The 13,043-nt window shown below is 42.1% G+C and overlaps 2 protein-coding genes across 2 annotated transcripts; both read right to left on the bottom strand.

Moving 5' to 3' along the window:
* Positions 1 to 2,216: 2,216 nt before the first annotated feature.
* slc25a5 (solute carrier family 25 member 5) lies at positions 2,217 to 4,657 on the bottom strand. The gene is made up of 4 exons (XM_071539401.1): positions 4,493 to 4,657; positions 2,983 to 3,469; positions 2,723 to 2,863; positions 2,217 to 2,623 (listed from the first exon to the last, which is right to left on the bottom strand). Exons 1-4 carry the CDS (start codon positions 4,601 to 4,603, stop codon positions 2,466 to 2,468), a joined length of 897 nt encoding a protein of 298 aa, XP_071395502.1. The 5' UTR covers positions 4,604 to 4,657; the 3' UTR covers positions 2,217 to 2,465.
* Positions 4,658 to 5,588: 931 nt separating this feature from the next.
* On the bottom strand, positions 5,589 to 11,993 carry slc25a43 (solute carrier family 25 member 43). The gene is made up of 5 exons (XM_071539454.1): positions 11,566 to 11,993; positions 9,364 to 9,605; positions 8,859 to 9,031; positions 7,088 to 7,222; positions 5,589 to 6,512 (listed from the first exon to the last, which is right to left on the bottom strand). The coding sequence occupies exons 1-5, from the start codon at positions 11,835 to 11,837 to the stop codon at positions 6,300 to 6,302; spliced, it is 1,035 nt and encodes a 344-aa protein (XP_071395555.1). The 5' UTR covers positions 11,838 to 11,993; the 3' UTR covers positions 5,589 to 6,299.
* Positions 11,994 to 13,043: the final 1,050 nt, after the last annotated feature.

Genomic DNA, 13,043 nt, shown 5'->3' with positions numbered 1-13,043 from the left:
TGCAGGAATAGGACGTGTTGTAATTTGCAAAAAAATTGCAAGAAATTATGTTCAAGGACTCAACTGTGAACATTGCAGCCCGCTGATAAAAGTAAAAATGGACTGAAATACATGGTGTAAAGTCATGTGGCACTGAAACACTGAAACTGTGTAGCCTAATGTGGGCCTCAAAACTGGCATTGCTTGTCTAATGCCACACACAGACAGTGCGTAAATGGCAGTGATCCCTATTGCTTCTGATTCACTAATCCCTCTTAGAGAGTTGTAATGGGGCAGCTGTGGAAAGGCCTTGCTGAATGAGGGATTAACTTTGCTACCTGCTGAAACAGGCTTTTGTAGATGCAGCGACCAGACTGGTATTAAAACTGATTTCCCCGGGTCAAAGAGTTATGTCCAAGGATCCTGAAAGGAAGATTAGACTGTGTCCTACTGAGTAAATCATGTAATCTGATAGCGTTGCTAAAACAAGGTTACACTTGTCCTCGATTCAAGATCAGCCTGGGATAAGTGCCCAAGACACCGTGATTGTGTCTGAAAGCTCATGCTGCATACTACTTAAATAGTATGTACCCGCATTTTACTGGCATTTAACCTCTAAATGTTTTGAGAAAATGTAATCAAAATGCCCACAAATACAGTGAGCTCCCCAAGTATTGTGTCAGTGACACAGTAATGTTTTGGCTCCTTTCTCATTGTTTTGGAAGTGAATGATTTCTTTTGAGGCCATTTACATATATTAGATGCATATGTGAAGAATTTAAGCAGGAAGAAACACAACTTCTTGAGTCATAGAATCACAATTTTGATGCTCTGCAGGAAGAGCATGACGGTTCAAAGCTGGATTGATATCTCAGACCCTAGTTCACTTATTCTCATTTACCCAAACTATGTTCTCCATACAACCAAAAAGAGAGTAGCAGCAGCTGTAGTCAGAGCTGAATCCTCATGGAGATCCTCTGTAATGTTAAAGGCCTGGAAAGAGAACCTGACAATACTATATTAAGACTCATGTCTATGGGGTTACAGGTCATTGCAAAGTAAGATTTTTTTGGCAAGTGACAATTTAACTGAACTGAAATGGGGAGATAATGTAAAAAAAAAAAAAAAAGGGGCAGTAGCTCTTTAACTGGCCGTCTAAAATTAAGCTCTAAAATTTAAGCTGGAAAGTTGCACTTTGACCTCGTAGTCGGCGAGCCATTTATCATCTAAAGTAGTACAAGTACAGTGCCGCAACATCAATGTGTCGGTGTCTAAATTGAGCATACTGTAGTAGACACTGTGAGCTTCCAAATGCAGCAAAGAGACAGTGCAGATATTTTGACGGCGTAATTAGGTAGTCGCCTTGACTGTCCCATCTTTGGACGGGGGCCAGGAGACAAGGATTACAATCAGCTACTACAGAATGGCCGATACACCAATGACACTGTGGCAGACGTGAGAGGGCAGTGAGCACTCCATGTCCCGTCTGTGTTGACAGACATTTGGCTCGAGTCATGTGTTTCTTTACAGCTGGCGTGATCATGTATCAGCAGGAATTCCTGTCACAACACTCCCTCACAAACACATTGACACCAACTAAAATGTGTTCTATCACAGAATACTATCCTTTCTTGTAGTTGATTGTAAATATATATGTGAATTGGAACATGCAAATCATGATTTTACACCTTGCTTGTTAGAGATAAGGCAATTACTTGACTGCAGTAGTAAATGACTTGGCTCAAACAGGTGTGTGATTCTGGCTGGTATATGGTAACAGCTCAAGGTTAAAGTCCTCAATCACACCAGTTGGAGTCAAAAGAGGCCTGACAGGAGATAAAAGTATATTTAGAAGGCTGGAATAATCCACCCCACCACAGGTAATCCTGGTTCCTTCTCTGCAGATTGTCACTCGCACAAATGTTCTAAATTATCAATGCATGTACAAAAAAAAAAAATGGTAAAGGTTCTGACTTCTTAGCAAAGACCTGCACATCACTTTTCTGCATGCACTGCTTGGAAAATCATCAGCAGCGAAACTTCTCAGCTGACTTTGGCTCAAGCCCAGCTACAACCCGCGAAACCTCCCCAGCTCTAAGCTTACATTTCAAGCAAGAGGATGCCAAATGGCTTCCCAATAAAAACGACTGTGGACCAGGCCAGGCAAGACACTCCGTCACCTAGCAGTACCCTTCACACATAGCAATATATTCAAAACCAGGCGGGAGATTCACTCAGTAGGTTGCCTTTATTTGCTTTTTTCCCGGCAAGGTTCCTGTGTTCAGGGAATGACATTCTGGTGAGGGGCAAAACAAAAACAAAAAAACATGGGCCAAGAGAAGAGTGCAGAACAGATTCCCCTGGTACAACTAGTAGCATTATACTAGTTGGTCCCTATAAATATTGCGTCATTTTAGTCCTTCCAAATGTACAAGATATGTTACAGTTAAACTTCACAATATGAACAGTGGACGTACAAAAACAGTTTACAGGACTTTCTTAAGCTCATCGTACAAGACCAGCACGAAAGCACCACCCATGCCTCTGAGCACGTTAGACCAGGCTCCCTTGAAGAAGGCCTTGCCGCCCTCGTCACGTGCGATCTTCCTCCAGCAGTCAATGGTGCCAGAGTACATGATGTCCGCTGAGAAAGCAGAGAGAAAAATTACAAAGACATCACACCTCCAAACCCAGTAACGCATTATCAGAAGATCAAAATGTATGTTTCATATCTAATCGTTACCTCCTTTGCGTCCGGACTGCATCATCATACGACGACGGACAGTATCGAAGGGGTAGGACACAAGACCAGCGACCGCAGTCACAGACTGAGCAATCATCCAGCTAACAAAAATGTGTGTGTTCTTGGGATCTGGAAGCATGCCTACAGAAGAAATATCAAATCAACAGGGTTAATGAAGTCTTCAGGCCAAAGACGCCACTGAGAAAACACACATTTAACTTAGACACTGAGCTTTATGAAGCTTGACAGTGACAACTCACCCTTGGCTGTGTCGTAGACGCCGAAGTAAGCAGCTCTGTAGATGATGATGCCCTGTACTGAAACGCTGAAGCCCTGGTACAGACCCTTGATGCCATCAGACCTTGAGATCTTCACCAAGCAGTCTCCCAGGCCTTTGAACTCGCGCCCCTGTCCAGCTTTGCCGACGTCAGCGGCCAGACGTGTTCTGGCGAAGTCGAGGGGATAGACGAAACAGAGCGACGTGGCCCCGGCAGCGCCACCGGAGGCCAGGTTGCCGGCGAAGTATCTCCAGAACTGTTTACGCTTGTCCACGCCGTCGAGGAAAATCTTCTTGTACTTGTCCTTGAACGCAAAGTTGAGAGCCTGAGTGGGGAAGTATCTGATGACGTTGGCCAGATTTCCTCTCCAGAACGAAAGGAAGCCCTGCTCCTTGGGGATTCGGGTGACGCAGTCGATGATACCCTTGTACTGCTTGTCAACTGAGATCTGTTTGCTGGCATGTTGCACCTGCAATTAAAACATCAGTATGGCAATGCATTAGAAGTCAATCTTAGTGTTTGTAGGAAGATCACCGCACACTCAGCTACTATCGTTTGCAAAGGTGCTAGAGGTCAAAAACATCAAAGAGGAAAGAAGAGCAAGACTTCTGGTTACACTTAGGTTATGTTAGTGTTTGTAAAATGAAGGCTGAAGAACAGGGGAGCCTAAACAAGATGGGGAAGTTTAAAAGCAGGTCTAGTTTATCAATGTAGCTCTTCATTTTGATCTTACCCTTTGGCCCACCAAGTGCGAATCAGCATTTAACACTCAAACTCTAAGGTGAACAACTCGTTAACTTTCTAAACTTGGATGACGGTTGAGGACTTGCTCGTTAGGCCACAAATTCCTTTTCGCATGAGGCTGCCTGACAGACACACTTGTGCATCCACGCCAAGAGTGCAACTCTGACGGCACCCATGCAACTATTCACAGCCCCGCCCCCCCCCCTGCTCGTGATGTGAGGCCCGGTGCAGCCGCGAGCCCCCCCAACTCAAGTCCTGCTACCCTTGTTCTGACCTTGTCTGTTTGCTGTCAAGCCCCCGCCATAGTAACTCTGACATGTAGGATAAGAACTTTTTTAACTCAAACAATACAGTTGATGATCACTTGAGTCGTTGTCCTAGTCTTTGTGGGACTTGCAGCTTGCATGCCAGTCGATTACGTAACAGGTTGGATGAGCCTCGATTTGGTTCACTCCTCATCTCTGCCTGGACAATTTAGCTACTGTGATTTACTTTCCAGGTTCAACTTGTTAAACATTGTAGCGCCATTATCTTAAGCGTTAATCACAACATCCAGTTATCGCTTGTTATATTCGGTCCCCGTCTAAAACATGACTGAAACACCAACTTATAGCACATATTAACCAACTAATTTCCCAAATTCCGTTGGGTATTGCAGTGGTGCGCAAGCTGCAATAGTGAGCGGTTGTAGAAGTTATCAGGGAGCCGTTAGCTTTACAGCAAGAAAAAGTTTTAACGTCCCGCTCACCTGGAGAAGAAGCTTGACTCGCTCAATGGGGGCAACGGCTGTTTTGGAGATGGCAGCGGCAATACCACCAGCCAAGAAGTCCTTGGCAAAAGAAATGGCTTGATCACCCATCTTCAACAGTTATCAGATACCTTCCCGTTCAGGCAAAGGACCGGTGGGGTATGACGGTGGAGCTGAAATGGCCACAGCCAATGTAGAGAGGGGATTTAAGAAGACTGTGCGCGAGAAAAAACGTGAACTTCGACTCTCGAGTTTCATTGGTGGACTGGGGTAGTAGTGGGCGGGGTAAATAATGTCCTTTAATTCAGATTTGGTGCTTTCCTTCATCACTCTAGTAAATCATAGCCTCTGGTTACTATCTTCACCACAAACTAGCAAAGATTACTTTGTAAATTTATTTGTTTAGATATTCTAACCGCATCGCCACTCAACAGAAATTGGGAGATACCATCATGCAGTTAGATTTTGTTTTTGGTCCCAGTTGGCTCAAGGTCGTGTCAAATAAATGTCAGCTTGAAGCAGCTGAAGCCTGAGGGCCTCGGCTATGGCGGGGAAAGGTCATCCCATCTGTGAATGTCCTTTGGTTGTCACTCAGTTTCTCACAGTATGGAGGAGCACATGATCTGATCAGTGAACTGATTCTGTAGGCTAATCCACTCTCATTGACTAAACACCAAGTCTGCCTGTTCAAAGTTTTTGCAGATGAGATGAGATGTTGCCCATGTTATCATATATGATCAATGGACAGAAAATACAGAAATACTGCTGAAATATGCATTTGAAACAAGTTAGGGTAATATATATGGCTGAGTGGGACTATATGGCACAGTGGAGTACTGAGATTAAGTTACATTTTGTACTAGGGGACAGAGCAGTGACTCTGGGGTAAATACTACAGTGGTGTGTGCTGTTCATCCCTCCAAAATTAAACATGTAGAAAAAAATAACACTCTTGTCACTCTGAACCTGGACACAAGAAACTGGGCTTCACCACTAAGTGAAAGTGTAGCCCTATAGATCATGATCTATGTTTGAAATACATTTTCATTTGTATCGGAATTTCCAAAATATACAAAAGAAAACCTTTACAATGGAAAAAATGAGGAAATTTAATGTTGTAAGTGATTTGCTCCTGTCACAATTCCTGTTAGCACTTCAATGATTGTCTCTAACCTACTCAAATCATTACGAAGAACCAAAATTTAACATTCATTATACATTAGCAAATGTCATACATCACACAAGGAGCCTATTATACAGTATCAGAGTGCTCAAACTGCAATTTATGGGTTAAGAGAGCATTTTAAATTACAGGCTATGTGCAATACTATGGCTCTATCAGATGTCAATGCCACAATAATTGAAATAAGCCCAACAATAAATAGCAAACTCTCAAGGCACATAATGTTAACTTAAAACCATGTGCACCATAAACAGTTCTGGAAATACACTGAGGGTAAGTGAACGAAGTAATTCCTTTACATATGAGGTTATTTTTGTGCTTTGTTCCATGCTGGACTATGGCAAAAGCACCATGATTAAAAAGTCAATAACGAGATAATACTGCCGGAAAAAATAACAATGTTCTGAGTGAGGTAGACCTTTGCTGACAGGACAGTACACAAATGTGAGTCAAGTATAACACACAAATCAAAGCTGAAATACAGTATAATACAATTATCACAGACACTTTAAAAGTATTAGAGTCCAACAAATACTCCTGACTCATTCTGTCAGTCCAAGTCCTTATTTTATACACCAGTGTGGTCAGCAGTTCTTCACAAGACGTCTTGCAGCACGTACGCTCTCACCAACGATTTCCCAGGGACGACTCCCGCGACCGAAAGTTCCTGTTTCTCCAGTAGCGCTTCACCTCCTCCAGCTCAGAAGGCCCCAGGCTCTGGTCGACCCCTGGGGCGAGTTTATAGCTCAGAGGAGAGACGATGTATCCGTTGTGGTAAAGGCAAACCTGCTTGCACATCTCAAAGCAGGTGAAGAGGAGGCCAAAGTAGGGGACAATCTGTGAAGGAATGACAAGAGGTTAGAAAATAGAGAAGAAGAGCCCACATTTTTCATCAGTAATTAATGTACTTTAAGTGCCTTGTCCATGTGTAGACCTGCACAGAGACGGTTATGATCTGGTTTGGACACGACTAAAAGCCAAACAGCATGCATGATGTTCGCACAAATTGTTTCTATCTTTGTATTCATTCAGATCGACATCTTTACATCTTTAAAAGAATGTACAGCTATCATGAAATGACATTTGGAGCTGAAATATGAGAGTGGAGCACGCTGTTCCAGAGACAGACTTTGCTCACCTAGCTTGTACCCCCCCCCCCCCCTCCCTCCCTCTTGCCACGTTTGGGACTTGGGTTACGATTCTTTCACTGTAATAAAGTCATGTTTCGAAGCACGTGCAATCACTGTTCTCTATAGTTTATTTTGACTCCTGTTTCTTCTCATAAAAACAAGTTAAAAATCAAGCCAACACTAGTCATATGAACGATAAAGGGTACAATTGTGTCTAGTATAACTAATGAGAAAACCTATAATGTATGACAGATTATAACTAATATATAAGTCAAGCTCTACCTTGATTGTACTGGCTGTAAAGCCATTCCACAGTGAGAGGATGCCCTTGTTTTTCACCACCTGTATGAAACAGTCCTTCATTCCACTGAAATGGACATCAGCTCCACCACAATGAGGAAGACGGGCACTCTGGGCCTGGGAAAAGAATAAAAGTGAAAATGAAGAGCAATGAATCAGCAATGTGTCATGAAGTGTCTATAGAGCGACAACCAGGAAAGTCAAGTGGGTTCATAACAAGTTAGAGCGGATGCATGCACTTTATGGGATTTGTGGCAGATGTATAAATACTGTAATATAAATACTGTACATATATCGACGTTGAATTGACAATAAAAAATGCTGTAAAGGAAAACCGACACTGCTGACTCTATTCAGGATTGCTTTGAGACCAGTAGGTGATAAGATACCTGCATTTTTTCTTTTTTGTTACATGTGGGTAGATCTGCTACTTGAATTAACTTAAACTTCTTTAGCAGTGATGAACCAGCGCAAAGCAGCTACGAAATATCTTAATGGATTAAGATAAGAAACAATGGTCAGAGATTTTAAGTCATATCAAGGGGTAGAGTAACACAGCACCAACACAGTTTTTTCCCCTTTTATAGATAACAAAGAAATAATGAGTGTGTAATCATTCAGATAGAATAGTGATACACAGGATTAGAATTTAGAAGCAAAACAGAGCAGTTAAAAGTGTATAAGGAAACAGTTCTAAGTGACACATGATTGTGCTGCTTGCAGTAGTAAAAACATCTCTCAACTCTCTCTGTGTGATACAGTCACATTGCGTGCCCTTTGGTTAACCACAGCAGCCACTTTACAGGCTGATCGTCATGTGACAGAGGACACTGGTCTCTCTGTAGAAGTGTCAAGTTTCCCCAAAGGGAACACACACACAGCCACAAGTCTTTTCAAATATTCATGTTTGGGGAGGAAACATCACGCTAACTAGTGAGTTAAACAATACTTAGCCTAAACCATTACCCTAAGCTTCTGCAAACATGCTCTCTTTTCCCATCATGTTCTCTGCCTGACATTTATTGTTTAACTCTGAACCTTTGATGACTAAGAGACAACCAGAGAAACTATAACTGAAGACCTAAATTAGATAATTATGTGCGGGCATTTCTCATGTAGCTTTGATGGTTTGGAGTGAAAATACATGACGCTCAGCTTGCCTGTGTGTGATAGTTACTGGCTATCTTTAGAGAACTTATCTATAGCTTCTGCAGACCCGGGACAACATTCACATTCTCAGCTGCTGCTGAACCTTGTGGCAGCTAATAATAGGCCGATAAAACCGGATGTAGTATTCTGTCCTTCGCTGTGCTATTGTTCCACATGTGTCCTCTCAAACGTACAGAAGTCGTCTCATACACGTGAACTGTGCAGACCAAGCATCGCCAAGCATGGCATGTTTTTGCATCTGCAACTATGGTATTTTTACAGTACATATGAAAAATGTCTTGCATACGTCTAAATTTCCACAGGCTAAATGATTTTGCAGGCTCACTTGAAAGAAGAGCGACTAATGTTTTTTTGAATGAAAAATTGAAAGGTTCCATGTCCCCCATCATCGAGTGACCAAATAAGGGAAGGCTTCATTTAGCCATGTCCAAACTGCCCCCTTGTGGACAAAATGTGGCATTACAACAGCACAGAGGAACTACACTGCACTCTTGTTTCCAGTCATTTCAAAATCAATTCAGGCAAGAATGCTGAGAAACAATAACCGACATGCAGAAAATGAGACAATCTAGTAGTGACATACCTGCATCTTCCGTTTTACAGTTTCAAAGGGGTAGGAGAGGGTCTGAGCCACTCCTGCTGCAAGACAGCCATTAATGAAGTTCTGGAGGGAAGTGAACCGGAAAGGAGGCTCCTGCCACAGCTTGTCCAAGTTCATGTAGACTGCATAGCAGCCAATAGAGAAGGGAAATGCACCTGTAGCAAAATGAAGTAAAAATTACTGTAACATGTACCATAAAAGACTGTAGGTGAAAATTATTGCAAGGAGGTATAGAGATGCCTTTAATAAGGAATGGAGGTTAAAGATTTTGGTCACCAGCCCATCAAGATTACTTGGCCGCTAGCTCTATGCCAACTCAATTAGGCCCCATTTAAATTTTGGCAAGTGAGGACAATTTTCAAAATCAATAGCCATCAACAGTGAGTGGAATATCAATAATATATTTTAATCAGTCAAACCCATGTAAACATGACCTTTCACCATGCAGTAAGGGAAATGCAGACTTCTTCAAAACAGAAATGCATACCTAAGACAGTGAGTGAGAAGCCCCTATAAAGAGCAGGGAGTCCTTCACTCCGGTAGATCTTTGAAAGAGTGTGAACTACGCCGACATATGTGGGCTCTCTGCAGTTCTGGACGATGAGCCTGGTCTCTGCCACCTCCAGAGGGTAAGTGGCCAGGGCGGCGGCGACCCCGGCCAGGCCGCCAGCGAATATGGCCCTCCACTGAGAGATGAAGCCCAGCTCATCCATGTGGAGGTGGACTATCCTGGACACAGAGCAGGGCAAAATTAATGACACAGTCAAGTTTACACTAATCTCATCTCAGGAACTGACACTAGCTTTTGCTTACAGTGTATTGTATATAGATCGCCAGTTCTGCTTCTGTTTATGTTTTTTACGTCATACACTTATTACCTCCGCCAAGGAGGTTATGTTTTTGGTGCTGTTTGTTTGTCTGTTTGTTTGTCTGTTAGCAGGATTACGGAAAAACTACTGGCCCGATTTTCATGAAACTTCGTGGAAGGGTGTAGCATGGGCCAAGGAAGAACCCGTCAAATTTTGGAGCGGATCCGGATCCGACTCACAAACAAGCAATAATAGTACGAACCTTGGCGGAGGTCTGCGCTCTCCGAGTGCCCTTCTAGTTTATTATAGTTATTGTATGAGGATGATGATGATGACTTGTTCCTATGTATTATTTGTTGTGACTTGATGTGTCCCTGCTAAATGTTGGTCGTTATGTTTTAATGTTGCTCAATGTCTTTAATGTTTTTGATGTTGCTCAATCGTGTGCAAGACAAATTACCTCCGGGGCAATAAAGGTTCATTCATTCACTCATCTGTCCTGTTTTTTTGATGGTATTAGTTGACAGATGTCGGTTTTTAAGCTTTCATGTTCTGTTTATTCTGTCTATTTGGTTTATGCTCCTTATCGATATTTCATCTTTTTCTGCCCACTCTTGGCACCCAATGCACTTCTGGTCGTCCTAGAATGGGGATCCCTGTCTGTGTGGGGCCTTTCCCAAGGTTTCTTCCATCTTTTTTATTTAGTTCTTTTTTGTTTTTACTTATTTTCATTGAGCATCTGAGTTTGCGGGGCGTCGTTTTTTGTTTTTGTTTTTCATTTAGTGTGTTAAAATGTGGGCTATTTGAGACTGTAACTGTGTGACTGTTATAAAAAATTAATTTGACTTAGTTTAAAAATAGATACTTTTTTGTCTATATTTCTTTCCTGATTAGAGGTTTTATAAGCCCATTGGGTTTTTTTTATTTTATATTTTTAAGTCACCTGCATAATGTGTTTGTTTGGTCTTTATATGTGCAAATAAGTAAGCGGATACTGTCACTGTATTCAAGGCACGCCCTGTGGTTCCACTGAGTGATCTAATCAGCTACAGACACATGTCCTCAGAGGCCTTACTGTGTACATCATCTGAAACCTATTATCATCAAGTAGTACATATTTTGGTTATTAATTACTACACCAAAAGAGCTAATGAATTACTCAGGCCATGTGTGTAGGAGACACACATGGAGTAAAATAGCCCTCCTTTCCTGGAACACTGTGTACAGAACAGTCATTTTCCTAGTAAGGGTGGGGTGGTGTTTACATGTACACGTGCCGTAAGATAGGCTATCTTGTGACTGGGGGAATTACACTACAGCCTACAGTAGGTAGACAGATAGTCTATTTATGACAGTATGTTGGATTGCACAAGTCCACGGCTGTTATTTCCCCGCATGTTTATTTACCAGCCATGCTGTGGGGAGTGCGGTATGTTTTGCCCTGAAGTAACACCACAATCGGCTGAGAAAATGGAGCCTTCCGATTGGCTAAAAAGGAAAGGTGCGCCTCATCTGAGAAAACAGGAAGTGTATCTTTAGCTGCAGGCTAGCTAGGCTAGCTAGCACTGATAAAAGTAAACAGAATATTAAAAGTACGTTTAATAATTTCCCTAATTCAGTCCAAACTACAAATAATGACTCTGATGGCCGAAAATGTCTATTCAAGCTGATAAGTGTTGTCGCTATTGTTCATCACAACACACAAGCCTGCTAATGTAATCAACTAGCTAATCAGCTGACTTGCTAACCAAACGTTAGCTAACTAGCTAATCTTAGCTGCTAAGCACAATTCACAGGAAAACAAACACAACGAACAGTTATCCAATAGCTACAAGAAGAGACAAAACAATCGGCGTTATAATATAATACAATGTACCTACTTTTTATATGTGGCCAAATGAACTGCGCTGTAGGGGAACAGTCGGAGACAGGAGACAAGATTTCCTTTCCAGAATCCTCGAAGTCCCTCATTCTGGTAGATGAGGAGGAAACTTTGCCAAAGCCCTCTCTTGCAATGAAAAGTGCCCACTTGACTTTTAATTTTGACTACCTCCAAAGGCGACGTGACAGTTTTACTGAAAAATCCGGCAAAACCAACACAGGAAAAGCTCTGAGAACTTGTCAACCTATCATCTTTTTTAACTGTTGCCATAACTGTACAATCCCCGTCGAAACTCTTTTTTCCCCTCAGAAGATGGCTTCAGTTTGCTTCTTCTAGGGACAGGTAAGTATTTGTTTATGTAGTTTAGACATCCAAATATAGGACCGAGAAGAGATCCGTCTCCTACCCAGGCCAGCGGTGTTGTGTGACAGCCACGTCACTTTGGTCAGAGATGGAGAAACGGTGCACCGAGCCAAGCTGAAGCTCCAGCAGCAGACCACTGGATGGCGCTCTTTGGCCCAGTTTGGGAGCTTGGAGCAAGCTGAAACAGTTTCCCCTCGGCCTGAGAGGACAGAGGTACTGATGGTGTGGTTTTAGACAGGGGGTTCCCATGCTTTCTTGAAGTCAAGGGCCCCCAAATATATCAGTATTGGCCGCTGACCCCCATTTGATAAAAAAAAAAAAAAAAAAAAATGTGTCCCATGTAGCACCCATCTAAGAAGATATTTTCATTGTTAAATATAATTTCGTTTAGAACTGCATAACTGTCTTTACTGCAGGTGGAGAGAAAGTGAAATCTGTGCTCAGTGTATTTTTATATATTTTATTATTGGACTAAACTCTGGTGAATTTGTCAAATTAAACCATTCCTCATATTTTCTGCAGACCCTTCAACCCCCTCAAGGAACCTCTGGGAGCCTCGGACCTCACTTTGGGAACCACTTATTTTGAGGATGACTGGTGCAACTTCTTCACTATAGGTGGCGCAGTACTCCATGATTTGGCTTAATGGCAACCCTGCTCATGTGGGATGGTTTGTTATTCCACTTCTTAGAATGAAGAGTATTTTAAGTGTCATTCTTCCCAACTGCATTAAGGATGAATTTGGAGTGGAAAAGAGAAAGTACAGGAAAGGGATGTGCTCATTCAAAGCTGGGCATTGGCTGACAGCCAGTACTCTCATTTATATCAATTTTTATCAAAATGTTTTATTGATCTCCCCTGCAAGTTTGCCCTATATGCAGACTAGTATTTACCAGTGGTGGAAGAAGTACTGAGATCTTTTACTTAAGTAAAAGTAGCAATACAACAATGTAAAGATACTCCATTACAAGTAAAAGTCCTGCATTCAAGATCTTACTTAAGTAAAAGTACATAAGTATTGGCAGCAAAATGTACTTAGAGTATCAAAGTAAACATACTCATTATGCAAACTGTCCCCATTTAGAGAGTTATAGTTTTCATAAATTATTAGAA

This window comes from Centroberyx affinis, unplaced genomic scaffold (assembly GCF_046629955.1).
Source record: "Centroberyx affinis isolate AG114_WGS23_722 - 3 ecotype Tasmania unplaced genomic scaffold, CSIRO-AGI_Caff_v1 ptg003460l_1, whole genome shotgun sequence".
Taxonomy (NCBI): Eukaryota; Metazoa; Chordata; class Actinopteri; order Beryciformes; family Berycidae; genus Centroberyx; species Centroberyx affinis.
This window is presented reverse-complemented; position numbering and strand designations above follow the sequence as displayed.

Excerpts from the sequence above, each read along its gene's own strand:
- slc25a5 (XM_071539401.1), bottom strand. The coding sequence starts at position 4,603 with ATGGGTGATCAAGCCATTTCTTTTGCCAAGGACTTCTTGGCTGGTGGT. Across the intron at positions 3,470-4,492 it reads GAGTCAAGCTTCTTCTCCAG|GTGCAACATGCCAGCAAACA; the intron begins GTGAGCGGGACG and ends TTTTAATTGCAG. Across the intron at positions 2,624-2,722 it reads GCAGTCCGGACGCAAAGGAG|CGGACATCATGTACTCTGGC; the intron begins GTAACGATTAGA and ends CTGCTTTCTCAG.
- slc25a43 (XM_071539454.1), bottom strand. The coding sequence starts at position 11,837 with ATGGCAACAGTTAAAAAAGATGATAGGTTGACAAGTTCTCAGAGCTTT. Across the intron at positions 9,606-11,565 it reads CATTTGGCCACATATAAAAA|GATAGTCCACCTCCACATGG; the intron begins GTAGGTACATTG and ends CTCTGTGTCCAG. Across the intron at positions 6,513-7,087 it reads TTACAGCCAGTACAATCAAG|ATTGTCCCCTACTTTGGCCT; the intron begins GTAGAGCTTGAC and ends ATTCCTTCACAG.